This window comes from Melospiza melodia, chromosome 3 (genome assembly GCF_035770615.1).
Source record: "Melospiza melodia melodia isolate bMelMel2 chromosome 3, bMelMel2.pri, whole genome shotgun sequence".
Classification (NCBI taxonomy): Eukaryota; Metazoa; Chordata; class Aves; order Passeriformes; family Passerellidae; genus Melospiza; species Melospiza melodia.
The window spans coordinates 138,152,269-138,175,061 of record NC_086196.1 but is presented as its reverse complement, the minus strand read 5'-3'; the positions used below and the strand labels follow the sequence as shown (position 1 = coordinate 138,175,061).

The 22,793-nt window shown below is 34.0% G+C and overlaps 1 protein-coding gene across 1 annotated transcript in view; it reads right to left on the bottom strand.

The window, feature by feature from the left end:
* Positions 1-22,793, bottom strand: part of ELP3 (elongator acetyltransferase complex subunit 3) — a 420,642-nt gene that overhangs the window by 349,461 nt on the left and 48,388 nt on the right. Inside the window, exons 7-15 of the mRNA XM_063153391.1 lie at positions 22,480-22,516; positions 22,319-22,350; positions 22,148-22,183; positions 21,718-21,810; positions 21,363-21,458; positions 20,915-21,053; positions 9,468-9,538; positions 3,953-4,016; positions 967-1,035 (exon numbers count right to left, since the gene is read on the bottom strand). Of these exons, the coding sequence (XP_063009461.1) occupies positions 967-1,035; positions 3,953-4,016; positions 9,468-9,538; positions 20,915-21,053; positions 21,363-21,458; positions 21,718-21,810; positions 22,148-22,183; positions 22,319-22,350; positions 22,480-22,516 (637 nt within the window). The remainder of the gene's footprint in view (positions 1-966; positions 1,036-3,952; positions 4,017-9,467; positions 9,539-20,914; positions 21,054-21,362; positions 21,459-21,717; positions 21,811-22,147; positions 22,184-22,318; positions 22,351-22,479; positions 22,517-22,793) is intronic.

Genomic DNA, 22,793 nt, shown 5'->3' with positions numbered 1-22,793 from the left:
TCAAATCATTAAAGAAAAAAATCAAATTATTACAGGAAAAATTCAAATTCTCGCCCCCATCACAATGAGCTCCACCTTGTCCACGCTGTGCCCCAGCTGCTGCAGCTAAACATCAAAAATATTATTAAAAAAATTAAAATTATTTAAAAAAATTCAAATTATTACAAAAAAAAATTCAAATTATTACAAAAAAAATTCAAATTATTGCAGGAAAAATGAAAAAAATCGCACAAAAATTCAAATTCTCGCTCCCATCGCAATGAGCTCCACCTTGTCCACGCTGTGCCCCAGCTGCTGCAGCTGGGAATGAAAGAAAATAAATTAAAAATAAAAAATAAAATAAAATAAAATAAAATAAAATAAAATAAAATAAAATAAAATAAAATAAAATAAAATAAAATAAATTAATTTACCTGTTGCAGCCGGTGCCGCGCCTGAAGGAAGGGGTCGCAGCTTTAATCTCAATTTGAATAAAATGGAATTAAATGGAATAAAAAGGAATAGAATGGAATACAATAAAATAAAATTAAATTGAATAAAATAAAATAAAATAAAATAAAATAAAATGTAACAAAATAAAATAAAATAAATTAATTAATTAGATTCACCTGCTGCAGCCGGTGCCGCGCCTGCAGGAAGGGGTCGCAGCTTTAATCTCAATTTGAATAAAATGGAATTAAATGGAATAAAAAGGAATAAAATAAAATAAAATAAAATGTAACAAAATGTAATGAAATGAAATAAAATAAAATAAAATAAAATAAAATAAAATAAAATAAAATAAAATTAATTAGATTTACCTGCTGCAGCCGGTGCCGCGCCTGCAGGAAGGGGTCGTAGCTTTAATCTCAATTTGAATAAAATGGAAATAAATGGAATAAAATGGAATAAAAAGGAATAAAATAAAATGGAATAAAATGAAATTAAATTAAATTAAATTAAATTAAATTAATTAATTAGCTTTACCTGCTGCAGCCGGTGCCGCGCCTGCAGGAAGGGGTCGTAGCGCGCCCGGATCGCTCTCATCGACGTCGGCTGCAAACACAAAAATTCCATTTCAAACCAAATTTTCCATAAAAAATCAAATTAAAAAAATCCCAAAATTGAAAATTCGGAATCCTGAGGGAGCCAAAGGTTCCAAACCCACAAAAAAAACCTGGAAAATTTTCAATTTGAATTTGGCTCCGGAAATACCTGAAAAATTCAAATATTTTTAACGAAAAACACCAAAATTCTTCTGGTTTTACTTTAAAATTATTCAATTTTTATTCCAAAATTCTTCCATTTTTATTTTAAAATTATTCCATTTTTATTTTAAAGTTCTTCAATTTTTATTTTAAAATTATTCAATTTTTATTACAAAATTCTTCCATTTTTATTTTAAAATTATTCAATTTTTATTCCAAAATTCTTCAATTTTTATTTCAAAATTGTTCCATTTTTATCCCAAAATTATTCCATTTTTATTTTAAAATTATTCCTTAATTTGGATTTTTTTAACAAAGTTTATTCTGATTTTTGGGTTTATCAAAGTTTATTTGGATTTTTTAATTTATTTTTTATTTGGATTTTTGTGTTTATCAACGTTTATTTTGATTTTTTAAATTTATTTTTGTTTTGATTTTTGTGTTTATCAAAGTTTATTTGGATTTTTTAAATTTATTTTATTTTGATTTCTGTGTTTATTTTTATTTTGATGTATTTATTTTTATTTTGATTTTTGTGTTTAGTCTGTAGTTTGATTTTCGTGTTTATCAAAATTTATTGGGATTTTTTAATTTATTTTTTATTTGGATTTTTGTGTCTATTTTTTGTTTTGATTTCTGTGTTTATCAAAGTTTATTTGGATTTTTTCATTTATTTTGTATTTTGATTTTTGTGTTTATTTTTATTTTGATTTTTGTGTTTAATTTTTATTTTGATTTCTGTGTTTATCAAAGTTTATTTTTTAATTTATTTTTTATTTTGATTTCTGTGTTTATCAAAGTTTATGTGGATTTTTCATTTATTTTGTCTTTTGATTTTTGTGTTTATTTTTATTTTGTATTTTGCGTTTATCAAAGTTTATTTGGATTTTTACTTTTATGTTTATTTTTGTGTTTATTTTTATTTTGAGTTTTGTGTTTATTTTTTGCTTTGATTTTTGCATTTATAAAAGTTTATTTGGATTTTTGTGTTTCCCAAAGTTCATTTGGATTTTTTAATTTATTTTGATTTTGATTTTTGTGTTTATTTTTTGATTTTTGCATTTATCAAAGTTTATTTGGATTTTTGTGTTTCCCAAAGTTTATTTTGATTTTTGTGTTTATTTGGAATTTTGTGTTTATTTTTGTTTTGAATTTTTGTGTATATCACAGTTTATTTGGATTTTTTAAAATTTATCTTTATTTTGATTTCTGTGTTTATTTTTATTTTGATTTTTGTGTTTACTTTTATTTTGATTTTTGTGTTTACTTTTATTTTTATTTTGTGTTTATTTTTTGCTTTTTGCATTTATCAAAGTTTATTTGGATTTTTGTGTTTACCAAAGTTTATTTGGATTTTTTATTTATTTTTATTTTGATTTCTGTGTTTAATTTTATTTTGATTTCCGTGTTTATTTTTATTTTGATTTTTGTGTTTATTTTTTGCTTTGATGTTTGCATTTATAGAAGTTTATTTGGATTTTTGTGTTTCCCAAAGTTTAGTTGTTTTTTTAAATTTATTTTTATTTTGATTTCTGTGTTTAATTTTATTTTGATGTGTTTATTTTTATTTTTGTGTTTATTTTTTTGCTTTGATTTTTGCATTTACAAAAGTTTATTTGAATTTTTAAAATTTATTTTTATTTTGATTTCTGTGTTTATTTTTATTTTGATGTGTTTATTTTGCTTTTTGTGTTTAATTTTTGCTTTGATTTTTGCATTTATAAAAGTTTATTTTGATTTTTGTGTTTCCCAAAGTTTATTTTGATTATTGTGTTTATTTGGATTTTTGTGTTTATTTTTATTTTGATTTTTACATTTATAAAAGTTTATTTGGATTTTTGTGTTTCCCAAAGTTCATTTGGATTTTTTCATTTATTTTGATTTTGATTTTTGTGTTTATTTTTTGATTTTTGCATTTATAACAGTTTATTTGGATTTTTGTGTTTCCCAAAGTTTATTTTGATTATTGTGTTTATTTGGATTTTTGTGTTTATTTTTGTTTGGATTTTTGTGTATATCAAAGTTTATTTTGATTTTTTAAAATTTATCTTTATTTTGATTTCTGTGTTTATTTTTATTTTGAATTTTGTGTTTATTTTTCTTGGATTTTTGTGTTTACTTTTATTTTTATTTTGTGTTTATTTTTTATTTTGATTTTTTTGTTTATCAAAATTTATTTGGATTTTTTTCATTTATTTTGTATTTCGATTTTTGTGTTTATCAAAGTTTATTTGGATTTTTTCATTTATTTTGTATTTTGATTTTTGTGTTTATTTTTATTTTGATTTTTGTGTTCATCAAAGTTTATTTGGATTTTTGTGTTTAATTTCTATTTTGATTTCTGTGTTTATCAAAATTTATTTTTTAATTTATTTTTTATTTTGATTTTTGTGTTTATCAAAGTTAATTTGGATTTTTTATTTATTTTTATTTTGATTATTGTGTTTACTTTTATTTTGATTTTTGTGGGGTTTTTTTGCTTTGATTTTTGCATTTATAAAGGTTTATTTTTATTTTTGTGTTTCTTTGGATTTTTGTGTTTCCCAAAGTTCAATTGGATTTTTTCATTTCTTTTCTGCTCCATTCCTGCAGAAAGAAATCCCACCCTAAGCCAAAGCCTGGCTCAACAATGTTGGAATAATTAAGAAATTAATGACAAATAAAAATAAAATAATTCTTGAATTAAAAATTTAAAGAGAATGGAATTAAAAATTAAAAACTAATTGAATGAAAAATAAAAAGTGAATAAAATGAGGGATCAGGACCTCGTAGCCGGTGTAGGACTGGCTGGAATATTCAAAGTCCGAGTCGGGGCCCCCCGGGCAGTACCTGGAAAACAAAACCACAAAAAATCCAAATTCAACTCCAAACGCTGATAATTGCTGGGATATTGATTGGAATTTAATTAATTGGAATTCATTGGAATGAGACCTGGGATTTTCATTAATTAATTTAAATAATTTGAATTCATTTTAATGGGACCGGAAACAACCCAGGGAGAGATTTTGTGGAAGTAAAATCCATAATTAAAATCTAAATTTTAAAATTACTATTAGTATTACTATTATTATTGTAATAATAATAATAATAATAATAATAATAATAATTATTATTATTATTATTATTATTATTATTATTATTATTATTACCACCAAATATTGAAACTTAATAATAAATCATATAAATCAATATAAATAAACATAAATTAATAAAGAAAATAATAATAAATTAATAATCACAAGGGTGGGAACCTAATATTAAAAATTTAAAATAAATCAATATAAATTAGTATAAATCAATATAAATTAGTAAAGACAATAAAAATAAATTAATGATCACAAGGGTGGGAACCTACTATTAAAAATTAATAATAAATCAATATAAATGAATATAAAATAAACAAGAAAATAATAATAACTTAATGATCACAAGGGTGGAAACTTAATATTAAAAATTAATAATAATTCAATATAAATTAATATAAATTAATAAAGAAAATAACAATAAATTAATAATAACAGGGATGGGAACAGAATATTAAAACTTAATAATAAATCAATACAAATGAATATAAATTAATAAAGAAAATTCCAGATCCGTGTCCCGAAGTGCCACTGTCACTGGACAGAACTGCTGCCAATGTGCTTCTGCTTTGTGTGATTGTAAAAAAACTTTTAAAATAAGTTGTAATAAAACATGAAATTGAAATTAGGTTGTAAAAAACGATGAAATTGAAATTAAGTTGTAATAAAATATTAGATTTAAATTAAATTGTAATAAAACATGGAATTCTCTGTGTGTTCCCTGGGATGAGCTGAGGGCACCTTCCCACTGTCACTGGACAGAACTGCTGTCAGTGTGCTTTGGCTTTGTATAATTGTAAAAAAAAATTAAATTAAGTTGAATTAAAACATGAAATTTAAATTAAATTTGGAATAAAACATGAAATTTAAATTAAATTGCAATAAAACATGGAATTCTCTGTGTGTTCCCTGGGACGAGCTGAGGGCACCTTCCCACTGGCACTGGACAGAACTGCTGTCAATGAGCTTTGACTTTGTGTGATTGGTCAAAAAAACTTTTAAAATAAGTTGTAATAAAACATGAAATTGAAATTAGGTTGTAAAAAACCATTAAATTTAAATAAAATTGGAATAAAACATGAAATTTAAATTAAATTGTAATAAAACATGGAATTCTCTGTGTGTTCCCTGGGATGAGCTGAGGGCACCTTCCCACTGTCACTGGACAGAACTGCTGCCAATGTGCTTTGACTTTGTATAATTGTAAAAAAACTTTTAAATTAAGTTGTATTAAAACATGAAATTTAAATTAAGTTTTATTAAAATATGAAATTTAAATTAAATTGCCATAAAACATGGAATTCTCTGTGTGTTCCCTGGGACGAGCTGAGGGCACCTTCCCACTGGCACTGGACAGAACTGCTGTCAAAACTCTTTTGCTTTGTATAATTGTAAAAAAACTTTTAAATTAAGTTGTAATAAAAATAAAATTTAAATTAAATTGTAATAAAACATGAAATTTAAATCAAATTGTAATAAAACATGGAATTCTCTGTGTGTTCCTTGGGATGAGCTGAGGGCACCTTCCCACTGGCACTGGACAGAACTGCTGTCAAAATTCTTTTGCTTTGTATAATTGTAAAAAAACTTTTAAATTAAGTTTTAATAAAGCATTAAATTGAAATTAAGTTGTAATAAAACATGAAACTGAAATTAAATTGTAATAAAACATGGAATTCTCTGTGTGCTGCCTGTGGTGAGAGCTGAGGGCACCTTCCCACTGTCACTGGAAAGAACTGCTGCCAATGTGCTTTGGCTTTGTATAATTATAAAAAAAAATTAAAATAAGTTGTATTAAAACATGAAATTTAAATATAATTGGAATAAAACATGAAATTAAAATTAAATTGTAATAAAACATGGAATTCTCTGTGTGCTGCCTGGGACGAGCTGAGGGCACCTTCCCACTGTCACTGGACAGAACTGCTGTCAATGTGCTTTTGCTTTGTATAATTGTAAAAAAACTTTTAAATTAAGTTGTATTAAAACATGAAATTTAAATAAAATTGGAATAAAACATTGAATTTAAATTAAATTGTAATAAAACATGGAATTCTCTGTGTGTTCCCTGGGATGAGCTGAGGGCACCTTCCCACTGTCACTGGACAGAACTGCTGTCAATGTGCTTTGGCTTTGTATAATTACTAAAAAACTTTTAAATTAAGTTGTATTAAAACATAAAATTGAAATTAGGTTGTAAAAAACCATTAAATTTAAATAAAATTGGAATAAAACATGAAATTTAAATTAAATTGTAATAAAACATGGAATTCTCTGTGTGTTCCCTGGGACGAGCTGAGGGCACCTTCCCACTGTCACTGGACAGAACTGCTGCCAATGTGCTTTGCCTTTGTATAATTATAAAAAAAAATTTAAACTAAGTTGTATTAAAACATGAAATTTAAATTAAATTTGGAATAAAACACTGAATTTAAATTAAATTGTAATAAAACACGAAATTTAAATTAAATTGTAATAAAACATGGAATTCTCTGTGTTCCCTGAGATGTGAGCTGAGGGCACCTTCCCACTGTCACTGGACAGAACTGCTGTCAATGTGCTTTGGCTTTGTGTAATTAAAAAAAAAATTTAAATAAAGTTGTATTAAAACATGAAATTTAAATCAAATTGCAATAAAACATGAAATTTAAATTAAATTGCAATAAAACATGGAATTCTCTGTGTGTTCCCTGGGACGAGCTGAGGGCACCTTCCCACTGTCACTGGACAGAACTGCTGTCAATGTGCTTTTGCTTTGTATAATTATTAAAAAACTTTTAAATTAAGTTGTAATAAAAATAAAATTTAGATTAAATTGTATTAAAACATGAAATTTAAATTAAATTGCAATAAAACATGGAATTCTCTGTGTGTTCCCTGGGATGTGAGCTGAGGGCACCTTCCCACTGTCACTGGACAGAACTGCTGCCAATGTGCTTTGGCTTTGTATAATTATAAAAAAATTTTTAAATTAAGTTGTATTAAAACATGAAATTTAAATATAATTGTAATAAAACATGAAATTTAAATCAAATTGTTATAAAACATGGAATTCTCTGTGTGTCCCCTGGGATGAGCTGAGGGCACCTTCCCACTGTCACTGGACAGAACTGCTGCCAATGCGCTTTGGCTTTGTACAATTATAAAAAAAAATTTAAACTAAGTTGTATTAAAACATGAAATTTAAATTAAATTGGAATAAAACATGAAATTTAAATTAAATTGTAATAAAACATTAAATTTAAATTAAATTGGAATAAAACATGGAATTCTCTGTGTTCCCTGGGATGTGAGCTGAGGGCACCTTCCCACTGTCACTGGACAGAACTGCTGTCAATGTGCTTTGGCTTTGTACAATTATTAAAAAACTTTTAAATTAAGATGGAATAAAAATAAAATTTAGATTAAATTGTATTAAAATGTGAAATTTAAATTAAATTGGAATAAAACATGGAATTCTCTGTGTGTTCCCTGGGATGAGCTGAGGGCACATTCCCACTGTCACTGGACAGAACTGCTGCCAATGTGCTTTTGCTTTTATAATTACAAAAAAAAATTTAAATTAAGTTTTATTAAAATATGAAATTGAAATTAAATTGGAATAAAACATTGAATTTAAATTAAATTGTAATAAAACATGGAATTCTCTGTTTGTTCCCTGGGATGAGCTGAGGGCACCTTCCCACTGTCACTGGACAGAACTGCTGCCAATGTGCTTTGCCTTTGTATAATTGTAAAAAAACTTTTAAATTAAGTTGTATTAAAACATGAAATTTAAATTAAGTTTTATTAAAATATGAAATTTAAATTAAATTGTAATAAAACATGAAATACTCTGTGTGTTCCCTGGGATGAGCTGAGGGCACCTTCCCACTGGCACTGGACAGAACTGCTGTCAAAACTCTTTTGCTTTGTATAATTGTAAAAAAACTTTTAAATTAAGTTGTAATAAAATATTAAATTTAAATTAAATTGTAATAAAACATGAAATTTAAATGAAATTGTAATAAAACATGGAATTCTCTGTGTGTTCCCTGGGATGAGCTCAGGGCACCTTCCCACTGTCACTGGACAGAACTGCTGTCAATGTGCTTTGGCTTTGTATAATTGTAAAAAAACTTTCAAATTAAGTTGGAATAAAACATTAAATTGAAATTAAGTTGTAATACAATATTAAATTTAAATTAAATTGTAATAAAACATTGAATTCTCTGTGTTCCCTGAGATGTGAGCTGAGGGCACCTTCCCACTGCCACTGGACAGAACTGCTGTCAAACTTCTTTTGCTTTGTATAATTATAAAAAAACTTTTAAATTAAGTTTTAATAAAGCATTAAATTGAAATTAAGTTGGAATAAAACATGAAATTTAAATTAAATTGTAATAAAACATGGAATTCTCTGTGTGTTCCTTGGGATGAGCTGAGGGCACCTTCCCACTGTCACTGGACAGAACTGCTGTCAATGTGCTTCTGCTTTGTATAATTGTAAAAAAAAACTTTTAATTAAGTTGTAATAAAAATAAAATTTAGATTAAATTGTATTAAAATATGAAATTTAAATTAAATTGGAATAAAACATTGAATTTAAATTAAATTGTTATAAAACATGGAATTCTCTGTTTGCTCCCTGGGATGAGCTGAGGGCACCTTCCCACTGTCACTGGACAGAACTGCTGTCAAAACTCTTTTGCTTTGTATAATTGTAAAAAAACTTTTAAATTAAGTTGTATTAAAACATGAAATTTAAATTAAATTGGAATAAAGCATGAAATTTAAATTAAATTGCAATAAAACATGGAATTCTCTGTGTGTTCCCTGGGATGAGCTGAGGGCACCTTCCCACTGTCACTGGACAGAACTGCTCTCAATGTGCTTTTGCTTTGTATAATTGTAAAAAAAAACTTTTAATTAAGTTGGAATAAAACATTAAATTGAAATTAAGTTGTAATAAAATATTAAATTTAAATTAAATTGTAATAAAATATGGAATTCTCTGTGTGTTTCCTGGGACGAGCTGAGGGCACCTTCCCATTGCCCCAACCACGCAATGAGGCTGAAGCTGGAAAATCAAACAGCTCAGAAAATACAAAAATCCCATTCCTTGCAGTCCTCTCGTCCCATTGGCAATTTTCAGAAATCAAATTTGGTTTTTACAGCCACTGATATCTGAGAAATCTGATTTTTCCCCAATACTCACACACAGATGTTCCCTGTGAAGTTGATGTGGGGGCACCGGTGGGGTTTGCACATCACGGCCACCACTGCAATCTGGAAGGGAAATTGCAGAATTTACCCCAAAATTCACAAAATTTCACCAAATTTCACAAAAATCCTGCAAGTTTGGGGGTGCTGGGGATTTCTGGGTGGTCATTTTGGGGTTGTTTTGTGGTAAAATTGATGGGGGTTAATTTAAGGTGGGACACCCGGTGGGGTTTGCACATCACGGCCACCACTGCAATCTGAAAGGGAAATTGCAGAATTTACCCCAAAATTCACAAAATTTCACCAAATTTCACCAAATTTCACAAAATTCCTGCATGTTTAGGGGTGCTGGGGGTTTCTGGGGGGCTGTTTTGGGGTTGTTTTGTGGTAAAATTGATGGGGGTTAATTTAAGGTGGGGGCACCGGTGGGGTTTGCACATCACGGCCACCACTGCAATCTGAAAGGGAAATTGCAGAATTTACCCCAAAATTCACCAAATTTCACCAAATTTCACAAAATTCCTGCAAGTTTGGGGGTGCTGGGGTTTTTTTTTGGGCTGTTTTGGGGTTGTTTTGTGGTAAAATTGATGGGGGTTAATTTAAGCTGGGGGCACCCAGTGGGGTTTGCACATCACAGAAACCATGGCAATCTGAAAGGGAAATTGCAGAATTTACCCCAAAATTCACCAAATTTCACAAAATTTCACAGAATTCCTGCAAGTTTGGGGGTGCTGGGGTTTTCTGGGGTTTTTTTTGGGGTTGTTTTGGGGTAAAATTGATGGGGGTTAATTTAAGGTGGGGGCACCCAGTGGGGTTTGCACATCACGGCCACCACTGCAATCTGAAAGGGAAATTGCAGAATTTACCCCAAAATTCACAAAATTTCACAAAATTTCACAAAATTCCTGCAAGTTTGGGGGTGCTGGGGGTTTCTGGGGTTTTTTTTGGGGTTGTTTTGTGGTAAAATTGATGGGGGTTAATTTAAGGTGGGGCACCCAGTGGGGTTTGCACATCACGGCCACCACTGCAATCTGGAAGGGAAATTGCAGCAGAATTTACCCCAAAATTCACCAAATTTCACCAAATTTCACCAAATTTCACCAAATTTCACAAAATTCCTGCAAGTTTGGGGGTGCTGGGGGTTTCTGGGTGGTCATTTTGGGGTTGTTTTTGGGTAAAATTGATGGGAGTTAATTTAAGGTGGGGGCACCGGTGGGGTTTGCACATTATGGCCACCACTGCAATCTGGAAGGGAATTTGCAGAATTTACTCCAAAATTCACAAAATTTCACAAAATTTCACAAAATTCCTGCAAGTTTGGGGGTGCTGGGGTTTTTTTTTGGGGGTTGTTTTGTGGTAAAATGGATGGGGGTTAATTTAAGGTGGGGCACCGGTGGGGTTTGCACATTACGGCCACCACTGCAATCTGAAAGGGAAATTGCAGAATTTACCCCAAAATTCACAAAATTTCACAAAATTTCACAAAATTCCTCCAAGTTTGGGGTGCTGGGGGTTTCTGGGTGGTCATTTTGGGGTTGTTTTGTGGTAAAATTGATGGGGGTTAATTTAAGGTGGGACACCCGGTGGGGTTTGCACATCACGGCCACCACTGCAATCTGAAAGGGAAATCGCAGAATTTACCCCAAAATTCACCAAATTTCACAAAATTCCTGCAAGTTTGGGGGTGCTGGGGATTTCTGGGTGGTCATTTTGGGGTTGTTTTTGGGTAAAATGGATGGGGGTTAATTTAAGGTGGGGCACCCAGTGGGGTTTGCACATCATGGCCACCACTGCAATCTGAAAGGGAAATTGCAGAATTTACCCCAAAATTCACAAAATTTCACAAAATTTCACCAAATTTCACAAAATTCCTGCAAGTTTGGGGTGCTGGGGGTTTCTGGGGTTTTTTTTTTTCAGGTTGTTTTGTGGTAAAATTGATGGGGGTTAATTTAAGGTGGGGGCACCCGGTGGGGTTTGCACATTATGGCCACCACTGCAATCTGAAAGGGAAATTGCAGAATTTACCCCAAAATTCCACAAATTTCACAAAATTCCTGCAAGTTTGGGGGTGCTGGGGGTTTCTGGGGTTTTTTTTTGGGGTTGTTTTGTGGTAAAATTGATGGGGGTTAATTTAAGGTGGGGGCACCGGTGGGGTTTGCACATCACGGCCACCACAGCAATCTGAAAGGGAAATTGCAGAATTTACTCCAAAATTCACCAAATTTCACCAAATTTCAGAAAATTCCTGCAAGTTTGGGGGTGCTGGGGGTTTCTGGGGGGCTGTTTTGGGGTTGTTTTTGGGTAAAATTGATGGGGGTTAATTTAAGGTGGGACACCCGGTGGGGTTTGCACATCACGGCCACCACTGCAATCTGAAAGGGAAATTGCAGAATTTACCCCAAAATTCACAAAAATTCACCAAATTTCACAAAATTCCTGCAAGTTTGGGGGTGCTGGGGGTTTCTGGGGGTTGTTTTGGGGTTGTTTTGTGGTAAAATGGATGGGGGTTAAGCCTTGAAGGGGAAAATGAAGACAGAAAGAAACAGGGATGCTCAATGAATCCTGTTAAATATTCTTTAATGTTCTCAGGTTTTGTAATGTGGATAAACAATAAATTAATGAATTAATTATTTGGGGTCTGATATGGAGAATTGAGTGGTTTCAGTATGAATTTGGGTCTGATATAAAAAAATTGGTGGTTTCAGTATAAATCAGGGTCTGATATCAAGATTTAGGTGGTTTCAGTGTAAATTGGGGTCTGATATCAAAAATTAGGTCTGATATAAAACTTTAGGTGGTTTCAGTATGGATTGGGGTCTGATATAAAAATTTAGGTGGTTTCAGTAAAAGTTGGGGTCTGATATGAAGATTTAGGGTGGTTTCAGTATAAATTGGGGTCTGATATCAAAAATCAGGTGGTTTCAGTGTAAGTTTGGGTCTGATATGAAGATTTAGGGTGGTTTCAGGATAAATCAGGGTCTGATATAAAGAACTGAGTGGTTTCAGTGTAAATTTGGGGTCTGATAAAAAGAATTAGGTCTGATATAAAATAAATCAGGTGGTTCCAGAATAAATTGGGGTTTGACACACAGAACTGAGTGGCTTCAGTGTAAATTTGGGTCTGATAAGGAAAATCAGGTGGTTCCAGAATAAATTGGGGTCTGATATCAAGATTTAGGGTGGTTTCAGTGTAAATTGGGGTCTGATATCAAGATTTAGGTGGTTTCAGTGTAAATTGGGCTCTGATATAAAAAATGAGGTGGTTTCAGCACAAATTGGGGTCTGATTTGGGAATTGAGTGATTTCAGAATAAACTGAGGTCTCATGGAAAGATTGAGGTGGTTTCAGTATCAATTTCCGTCTGATATCAAGAATTTGGTGTTTTCAGTAAAAATTGGGGTCTGATATAAAGAATTGAGTGGTGTCAGTGTAAATTGGGGTCTGATATGCAGATTTGGGTGGTTTCAGTGTAAATTTGGGGTCTGATATGACAATGAGGTGGTTTTTGAAAAAACTGGGATCTGATATCAAGAATTAGGGTCTGATATAAAAATCAGGTGGTTTCAGTATATCCAGGGGTCTGATATCAAGAATTAGGTCTGATATCAAGAACTGAGTGGTGTCAGGATAAATTGGGGTGTGATATAAAAATTAGTTGGTTTTAGAATAAATTGGGGTCTGATAAAAGAATTGAGAGCTTTCAGTGTAAATTGGGGTCTGATATCAAGGTTTAGGTGGTTTCAGTGTCCATTTGGGTCTGATATCAAGATTTAGCTGGTGTCAGTATAAACTGGGGTCTGATATCAAGATTTAGGTCTGATATAAAAAATGAGGTGCCTTCAGTATAAATTGGGGTCTGATTTGGGAACTGAGTGATTTCAGAATAAACTGAGGTCTCATGGAAAGATTGAGGTGGTTTCAGTATCAATTGGGGTCTGATATCAAGATTTAGGTGTTTTCAGTGTAAATTGGGGTTTGATATCAAGAATTTGGTGTTTTCAGTATAAATTGGGGTTTGATATCAAGAATTTGGTGTTTTCAGTATAAATTTGGGTCTGATCTAAAGAACTGAGTGGTTTCAGTATAAATTGGGGTCTGATATCAAGAACTGGATGTGTTCAGTGTAAATTGGGGTCTGATATCAAGATTTAGGTGGTTTCAGTGTAAATTGGGCTCTGATATGCAGATTTAGGGGGTTTCACTGTCAATTTGGGCTCTGATATGACAATTGGGTGGTTTTTGAAAAAATTGGGATCTGATATCAAGAATTAGGATCTGATATAAAAATGAGGTGGTTTCAGGATAAACTGGGGTCTGATATCAAGAACTGAGTGGTTTCAGTGTCAATTTGGGTCTGACATAAAGAATTCAGTGGTTTCAGTATAATTTGGGGTCTGATATCAAGATTTAGGTGGTTTCAGTGTAAATTGGGTCTGATATCAAGAATTAGGTGGTTTTACAATAAATTGGGGTCTGGTAAAAAGAATTGAGAGCTTTCAGTATAAATTGGGGTCTGATATGGAGATTTAGGTGGTTTCAGAATAATCTGGGGTCAGATTTAGGTGCTTTTCCTATAAATTGGGGTCTGATATACAGAATTGAGTGGTTTCATTATAAATTGGGGTCTGATATCAAGATTTAGGTCTGATATAAAAAATGAGGTGGTTTCAGCACAAACTGGGGTCTGATTTGGGAATTGAGTGATTTCAGAATAAACTGAGGTCTCATAAAAAGATTTAGGGTGGTTTCAATATCAATTTGGGTCTGATATCAAGATTTAGGTGGTTTCAGTACAAATTGGGGTCTGATATGAAGATTTAGGGTGGTTTCAGTATAAATTTGGGTCTGATATCAAGAATTTGGTGTTTTCAGTATAAATTGGGGTCTGATCTAAAGAACTGAGTGGTGTCAGGATAAATTGGGGTCTGATATGCAGATTTAGGTGGTTTCAGTACAAATTGGGGTCTGATATGCAGATTTTGGTGGTTTCAGTGTAAATTTGGGGTCTGATATGACAATGAGGTGGTTTTTGAAAAAATTGGGATCTGATATCAAGAATTAGGGTCTGATATAAAAATCAGGTGGTTTCAGAATAAGCAGGGGTCTGATATCAAGAATTAGGTCTGATATCAAGAACTGAGTGGTGTCAGGATAAATTGGGGTCTGATATAAAAATTAGTTGGTTTTAGAATAAATTGGGGTCTGATAAAAGAATTGAGAGCTTTCAGTGTAAATTGGGGTCTGATATCAAGGTTTAGGTGGTTTCAGTGTCAATTTGGGTCTGATATCAAGATTTAGCTGTTGTCAGTATAAACTGGGGTCTGATATCAAGATTTAGGTCTGATATAAAAAATGAGGTGCCTTCAGTATAAATTGGGGTCTGATATGAAGATTTAGGGTGGTTTCAGGATAAATTGGGGTCTGATATCAAAAATCAGGTGGTTTCAGTAAAAGTTGGGGTCTGATATGAAGATTTAGGGTGGTTTCAGGATAAATCAGAGTCTGATATCAAGAATTGAGTGGTTTCAGTGTAAGTTTGGGTCTGATATGAAGATTTAGGGTGGTTTCAGGATAAATCAGGGTCTGATATAAAGAACTGAGTGGTTTCAGTGTAAATTTGGGTCTGATATCAAGATTTGGGTGGTTTCAGTAAAAGTTGGGCTCTGATATGCAGATTTGGGTGGTTTCACTGTCAATTTGGGCTCTGATATGACAATGAGGTGGTTTTTGAAAAAATTGGGATCTGATATCAAGAATTAGGGTCTGATATAAAAATCAGGTGGTTTGAGTATAAATTGGTGTCTGACATAAAGAATTGAGTGGTTTCAGTGTAAATTTGGATCTGATATCAAGATTTAGGTGGTTTCAGTGTAAATTGGGGTCTGATAAGAAAATTAGGTCTGATATAAAACTTTAGGTGGTTTCAGTAAAAGTTGGGGTCTGATATGGAGATTTAGGGTGGCTTCAGTGAAAGTTTGGGTCTGATATAAGAAATTAGGTCTGATATAAAAAATTAGGTGGTTTCAGAGTAAATTGGGGGCTGATAAAAAGAATTGAGAGCTTTCAGTATAAATTGGGGTCTGATATGCAGACTTAGGGTGGTTTCAGTGTAAATTGGGGTCTGATATCAAGATTTAGGTGGTTTCAGTGTAAATTGGGGTCTGATATCAAGATTTAGGTCTGATATAAAAAATGAGGTGGTTTCAGCACAAACTGGGGTCTGATTTGGGAATTGAGTGATTTCAGAATAAACTGAGGTCTCATAAAAAGATTTAGGGTGGTTTCAATATCAATTTGGGTCTGATATCAAGATTTAGGTGGTTTCAGTACAAATTGGGGTCTGATATGAAGATTTAGGGTGGTTTCAGTATAAATTTGGGTCTGATATCAAGAATTAGGTGGCTTCAGTGTAAATTGGGGTCTGATATAAAGAACTGAGTGGTTTCAGTGTCAATTTGGGTCTGATATCAAGATTTAGGGTGGTTTCAGTGTAAATTGGGGTCTGATATGCAGATTTAGGTGGTTTCAGTACAAATTGGGCTCTGATATGCAGATTTTGGTGGTTTCAGTGTAAATTTGGGGTCTGATATGACAATGAGGTGGTTTTGAAAAAAATTGGGATCTGATATCAAGAATTAGGGTCTGATATAAAAATGAGGTGGTTTCAGGATAAACAGGGGTCTGATATCAAGAATTAGGTCTGATATCAAGAACTGAGTGAAGTCAGGATAAATTGGGGTGTGATATAAAAATTAGTTGGTTTTAGAATAAATTGGGGTCTGATAAAAAGAATTGAGAGCTTTCAGTGTAAATTGGGGTCTGATATCAAGGTTTAGGTGGTTTCAGTGTCAATTTGGGTCTGATATCAAGATTTAGCTGGTATCAGTATAAACTGGGGTCTGATATCAAGATTTAGGTCTGATATAAAAAATGAGGTGCCTTCAGTATAAATTGGGGTCTGATTTGGGAATTGAGTGATTTCAGAACAAACAGAGGTCTCATGGAAAGATTGAGGTGGTTTCAGTATCAGTTGGGGTCTGATATCAAGATTTAGGTGGTTTCAGTACAAATTGGGGTTTGATATCAAGAATTAGGTGTTTTCAGTATAAATTTGGGTCTGATCTAAAGAACTGAGTGGTTTCAGTGTAAATTGGGGTCTGATATCAAGAACTGGATGTGTTCAGTGTAAATTGGGGTCTGATATCAAGATTTAGGTGGTTTCAGAACAAATTGGGCTCTGATATGCAGATTTTGGTGGTTCCAGTGTAAATTTGGGCTCTGATATGACAATTAGGTGGTTTTTGAAAAAACTGGGATCTGATATCAAGAATTAGGGTCTGATATAAAAATGAGGTGGTTTCAGGATAAACTGGGGTCTGATATCAAGAATTAGGTCTGATATCAAGAACTGAGTGGTGTCAGGATAAATTGGGGTCTGATATAAAAATTAGTTGGTTTTAGAATAAATTGGGGTCTGATAAAAGAATTGAGAGCTTTCAGTGTAAATTGGGGTCTGATATCAAGGTTTAGGTGGTTTCAGTGTCAATTTGGGTCTGATATCAAGATTTAGCTGGTATCAGTATAAACTGGGGTCTGATATCAAGATTTAGGTCTGATATAAAAAATGAGGTGGTTTCAGGATAAATTGGGGTCTGATATCAAGATTTAGGGTGGTTTCAGTGTAAATTGGGGTCTGATATCAAGATTTAGGGTGGTTTCAGTGTAAATTGGGGTCTGATATCAAGATTTAGGTCTGATATAAAAAATGAGGTGGTTTCAGCACAAACTGGGGTCTGATTTGGGAATTGAGTGATTTCAGAATAAACTGAGGTCTCATAGAAAGATTTAGGGTGGTTTCAGTATCAATTGGGGTCTGATATCAAGAATTTGGTGTTTTCAGTACAAATTGGGGTTTGATATCAAGAATTAGGTGTTTTCAGTATAAATTGGGGTCTGATATAAAGAACTGAGTGGTTTCAGTGTAAATTGGGGTCTGATATCAAGATTTAGGTCTGATATAAAAAATGAGGTGGTTTCAGTAAAAATTGGGGTCTGATATCAAGAATTGAGTGGTTTCAGTGTCAGTTTGGATCTGATAAAGAGAATTAGGTCTGATATAAAAATCAGATAGTTTCAGTATAAATTGGGGTCTGATATAAAGAACTGAGTGGTTTCAGTGTAAATTTGGGTCTGATATAAAAAATTGGTGGTTACAGTATAAATTGGGGTCTGATATCAAGATTTAGGTGGTTTCAGTATGGATTGGGGTCTGATATCAAGATTTGAGTGGTTTCAGTGTAAATTTGGGTCTGATATCAAGAATTAGGTGGTTTCAGTGTAAATTGGGGTCTGATATCAAAAATTAGGTCTGATATAAAACTTTAGGTGGTTTCAGTATGGATTGGGGTCTGATATAAAAATTTAGGTGGTTTCAGTAAAAGTTGGGGTCTGATATAAAGAATTGAGTGGTTTCAGTGTAAGTTTGGGTCTGATATAAAGAATTAGGTCTGATATAAAAAATTGGTGGTTTCAGTGTAAATTGGGGCCTGATATAAAGAACTGAGTGGTGTCAGGATAAATTGGGGTCTGATATGCAGATTTAGGTGGTTTCAGTAAAAGTTGGGCTCTGATATGCAGATTTGGGTGGTTTCACTGTAAATTTGGGGTCTGATATGACAATGAGGTGGTTTTTGAAAAAATTGGGATCTGATATCAAGAATTAAGGTCTGATATAAAAATGAGGTGGTTTCAGGATAAACTGGGGTCTGATATCAAGAACTGAGTGGTTTCAGTGTCAATTTGGGTCTGACATAAAGAATTCAGTGGTTTCAGTATAATTTGGGGTCTGATATCAAGATTTAGGTGGTTTCAGTGTAAATTGGGTCTGATATCAAGAATTAGGTGGTTTTACAATAAATTGGGGTCTGATAAAAAGAATTGAGAGCTTTCAGTATAAATTGGGGTCTGATATGGAGATTTAGGTGGTTTCAGAATAATCTGGGGTCAGATTTAGGTGCTTTTCCTATAAATTGGGGTCTGATATAAAGAATTGAGTGGTTTCATTATAAATTGGGGTCTGATATCAAGATTTAGGTGGTTTCAGTGTAAATTGGGCTCTGATATAAAAAATGAGGTGGTTTCAGCACAAATTGGGGTCTGATTTGGGAATTGAGTGATTTCAGAATAAACTGAGGTCTCATGGAAAGATTGAGGTGGTTTCAGTATCAATTTCCGTCTGATATCAAGAATTTGGTGTTTTCAGTATAAATTGGGGTCTGATATAAAGAATTGAGTGGTTTCAGTGTAAATTGGGGTCTGATATCAAGAATTAGGTCTGATATCAAGAACTGAGTGGTGTCAGGATAAATTGGGGTCTGATATCAACATTTAGGGTGGTTTCAGTGTAAATTTGGGTCTGATATAAAGAACTGGATGTTTTCAGTGTAAATTTGGGGCTGATGTGGAAATTGAAGTGGTTTCAGTGTAAATTGGGGTCTGATATAAAGAACTGGATGGTTTCAGTGTAAATTGGGGCTGATATGAAGAACTGGATGATTTCAGTGTAAATTGGGGTCTGATATCAAGAACTGGATGATTTCAGTGTAAATTGGGGTCTGATGTGGAAATTGAAGTGGTTTCAGTGTAAATTGGGGTCTGATATCAAGAACTGGATGATTTCAGTGTAAATTGGGGTTTGATGTGGAAATTGAAGTGGTTTCAGTGTAAATTGGGGCTGATATCAAGAACTGGATGATTTCAGTGTAAATTGGGGCTGATATGGAGAGGCTGAGGTGCTTTGAGTATGAATTTGGGTCTGATATAAAGAATTTGGGTGGGATTTAACACAAATTTCGGTGGGATTTAACTGAAATTTTGGGTGGGATTAAAGCCAAATTTGGGTGGAATTAAACCCCAATTTTGGGCGGAATTAAACCCAGATTTTGGGTGGGATTTGACCCAAATTCTGGGTGGGATTAAACCCAAATATTGGGTGGGATTAAACCCAAGTTTTGTTTGGGATTAAACCCAAATTTTAGTGGCATTGAACCCAAATTTTGGGTGGGATTAAACCCAAATTTTCGGTGGGATTTAACCCAAATTTTGGGTGGGATTTAACCCTAATTTTGTTTGGGATTAAACCCAAACTTTAGTGGGATTAAACCCAAATTTTGGTGGGATTTGACCCAGATTTTGGGTGGGATTTAACCAAAATTTTGGAGGGGATTTAACCCAATATTTGGGTGGGATTAAAGCCAAATTTTGTTTGGGATTAAACCCAAATTTTGGTGGGATTAAACCCCAATTTTGGGTGGGATTGAACCCCAATTTTGTTTGGGATTAAACTAAAATTTTAGTTGGATTTAACCCAAATTTGGGTTGGATTAAACACAATTTTGGGGGATTTAACCCAAATTTTGAGTGGGATTTAGCCCAAATTCTGGGTGGGATTTACCCCAAACTTTGGGTGGGATTAACCCGAATTTTGGTGGGATTGAACCCAAATTTTGAGGGATTTAACCCAAATTCTGGGTGGGATTAAACCCCAATTTTGGGTGGGATTTCACCCAAATTCTGGGTGGGATTTACCCCAAACTTTGGGTGGGATTAAACCCAGATTTTGGGTGGGATGAAACCCAAATTCTGGGTGGGATTTAACTGAAATTTTGGGTGGGATTTAACCCAAATTGTGGGTGGGGTTTCACACAAATTTAGGGTGGGATTTAATCCAAATTTTGGCTGGGATTAAACCCAAATTTCGGTGGGATTTAACCCAGATTTTGGGTGGGATTTAACCCAAACTTTGGGTGGGATTAAACCCAAATTTTGGGTGGGATCTAACACAGATTTTGGGAGAGTTTAAACCCAAACTTTGGGTGACATTAAACCCCAATTTTGGGTGGGATTTAACCCAGATTTTGGGTGGGATTTGACCCAGATTTTGGGTGGGATTTAACCAAAATTTTGGGTTTTTAACCCAATATTTGGGTGGGATTAAAGCCAAATTTTGGGCGGGATTAAACCCAAATTTTGTTTGTGATTAAACCCAAATTTTAGTGGGATCTAACACAGATTTTGGTGGGATTAAACCCAAATTTTGGGTGGGATTTAACCCAAATTTTGGGTGGGATTAAACCCAAATTTTGGGTGAGATTAAACCCAAATTTTGGGTGGGATTAAACCCAAACTTTGGTGGCATTTAACCCAGATTTTGGGTGGGATTAACCCGAATTTTGGTGGGATTGAACCCAAATTTTTGGCTGAGATTAAACCCCAATTTTGGGTGGTATTTAACCCAAATTGTGGGTGGGATTTACCCCAAACTTTGGCTGGGATTAACCCGAATTTTGGTGGGATTGAACCCAAATTTTGAGGGATTTGCCCCAGATTTTGTGTGGGATCAGGGAGGGTGAGGGGGAAGGAGGGAGCTGCCTGCAGCCTCACCCCGCTGGCCGTCCTGACGGGCTTGGCCTTGAGCTTGGGCAGCAGAACCTTCCGGAAGGGCGGCGGCACCGCCGCGATCACGTCCACCAGGCGCGGCTGCGACGCCAGCCCGTACCGCGCCGAGGTGCTGGTCTTTAACCTGCAAATGGAACACACAAAATGGTCAAAAATCAGCAAAAATCAGCAAAAACCAGCAAAAATCAGCAAAATCAGCAAAATGGGAGCTCCTTTCCATCTGTGCCACACAGAGATCCTGGCAGGTTCATCCTGGTCTGTTTGTGAAAACACCAAAAATCACCTCAGAGCTGTGCCTGGCTGAGGGATTGGTCTTCAATCTGTAAATAAAAACAGCCAAAATGGTCAAAAATCAGCAAAAATCAGCAAAAATCAGCAAAAATCAGCAAAAATCAGCAAAATCAGCAAAATGGGAGCTCCTTTCCATCTGTGCCACAGAGATCCTGGCAGGTTCATCCCGTTCTGTTTGTCTGTGGAAACACCAAAAATCAACTCACAGCTGTGCCTGGCCGAGGTGCTGGTCTTCAGTCTGCAAATAAAACACACAAAATGGTCAAAAATCAGCAAAAATCAATCAGCAAAAATCAGCAAAATCAGCAAAATGGGAGCTCCTTTCCATCGGTGCCACACAGAGATCCTGGCAGGTTCATCCTGGTCTGTTTGTGAAAACACCAAAAATCAACTCAGAGCTGTGCCTGGCTGAGGGATTGGTCTTCAATCTGTAAATAAAAACAGCCAAAATGGTCAAAAATCAGCAAAATCAGCAAAATGTGAGCTCTGTGCCCCACAGAGATCCTGGCAGGTTCATCCCGTTCTGTTTGTCTGTGGAAACACCAAAAATCAGCTCAGAGCTGTGCCTGGCCGAGGTGCTGGTCTTTAATCTGCAAATAAAACACACAAAATGGTCAAAAATTAGCAAAAACCAGCAAAATCAGCAAAATGTGAGATCTGTGCCCCACAGAGATCCTGGCAGGTTCATCCTGTTCTGTTTGTCTGGGAAACACCAAAAATCAACTCAGAGCTGTGCCTGGATGAGGTGCTGGTCTTTAATCTGCAAATAAAAACACACAAAATGCTCAAAAATTAGCAAAAATTAGCAAAAATCAGCAAAATCAGCAAAATGGGAGCTCCTTTCCATCCGTGCCACACAGAGATCCTGGCAGGTTCCTCCTGTTCTGCCACACAAACAGTCTGGGAAAACACCACAAATCAACTCACAAGTGCCAGAACCTGGAGGAGGTTTTGGTCTTTAATCTGCAAATAAAAACACACAAAATTATCAAAAATCAGTAAAATCGGCAAAATCTGCCCTCTTTTCCATCTGTGCCACACAGAGATCCTGGCAGGTTCATCCAGGTCTGTCTGTGGAAACACCAAAAATCAGCTCACGGCTGTGCCTGGATGAGGTGCTGGTCTTTAATCTGCAAATAAAACACACAAAATTGTCAAAAATCAGCAAAATCAGCAAAATGGGAGCTCCTTTCCATCTGTGCCACACAGAGATCCTGGCAGGTTCCTCCTGTTCTGTCTGTGAAAACACCAAAAATCACCTCAGAGCTGTGCCTGGCTGAGGTTTTGGTCTTCAGTCTGCAAATAAAACACACAAAATAGTCAAAAATCAGCAAAAATCAGCAAAATGTGAGCTCCTTTCCATCTGTGCCCAAAGAGATCCTGGCAGGTTCATCCTGTTCTGTTTGTCTGTGGAAACACCAAAAATCAACTCAGAGCTGTGCCTGGATGAGGTTTTGGTCTTCAGTCTGCAAATAAAACACACAAAATAGTCAAAAATCAGCAAAAATCAGAAAAATGTGAGCTCCTTTCCATCCGTGCCACACAGAGATCCCGGCAGGTTCCTCCTGTTCTA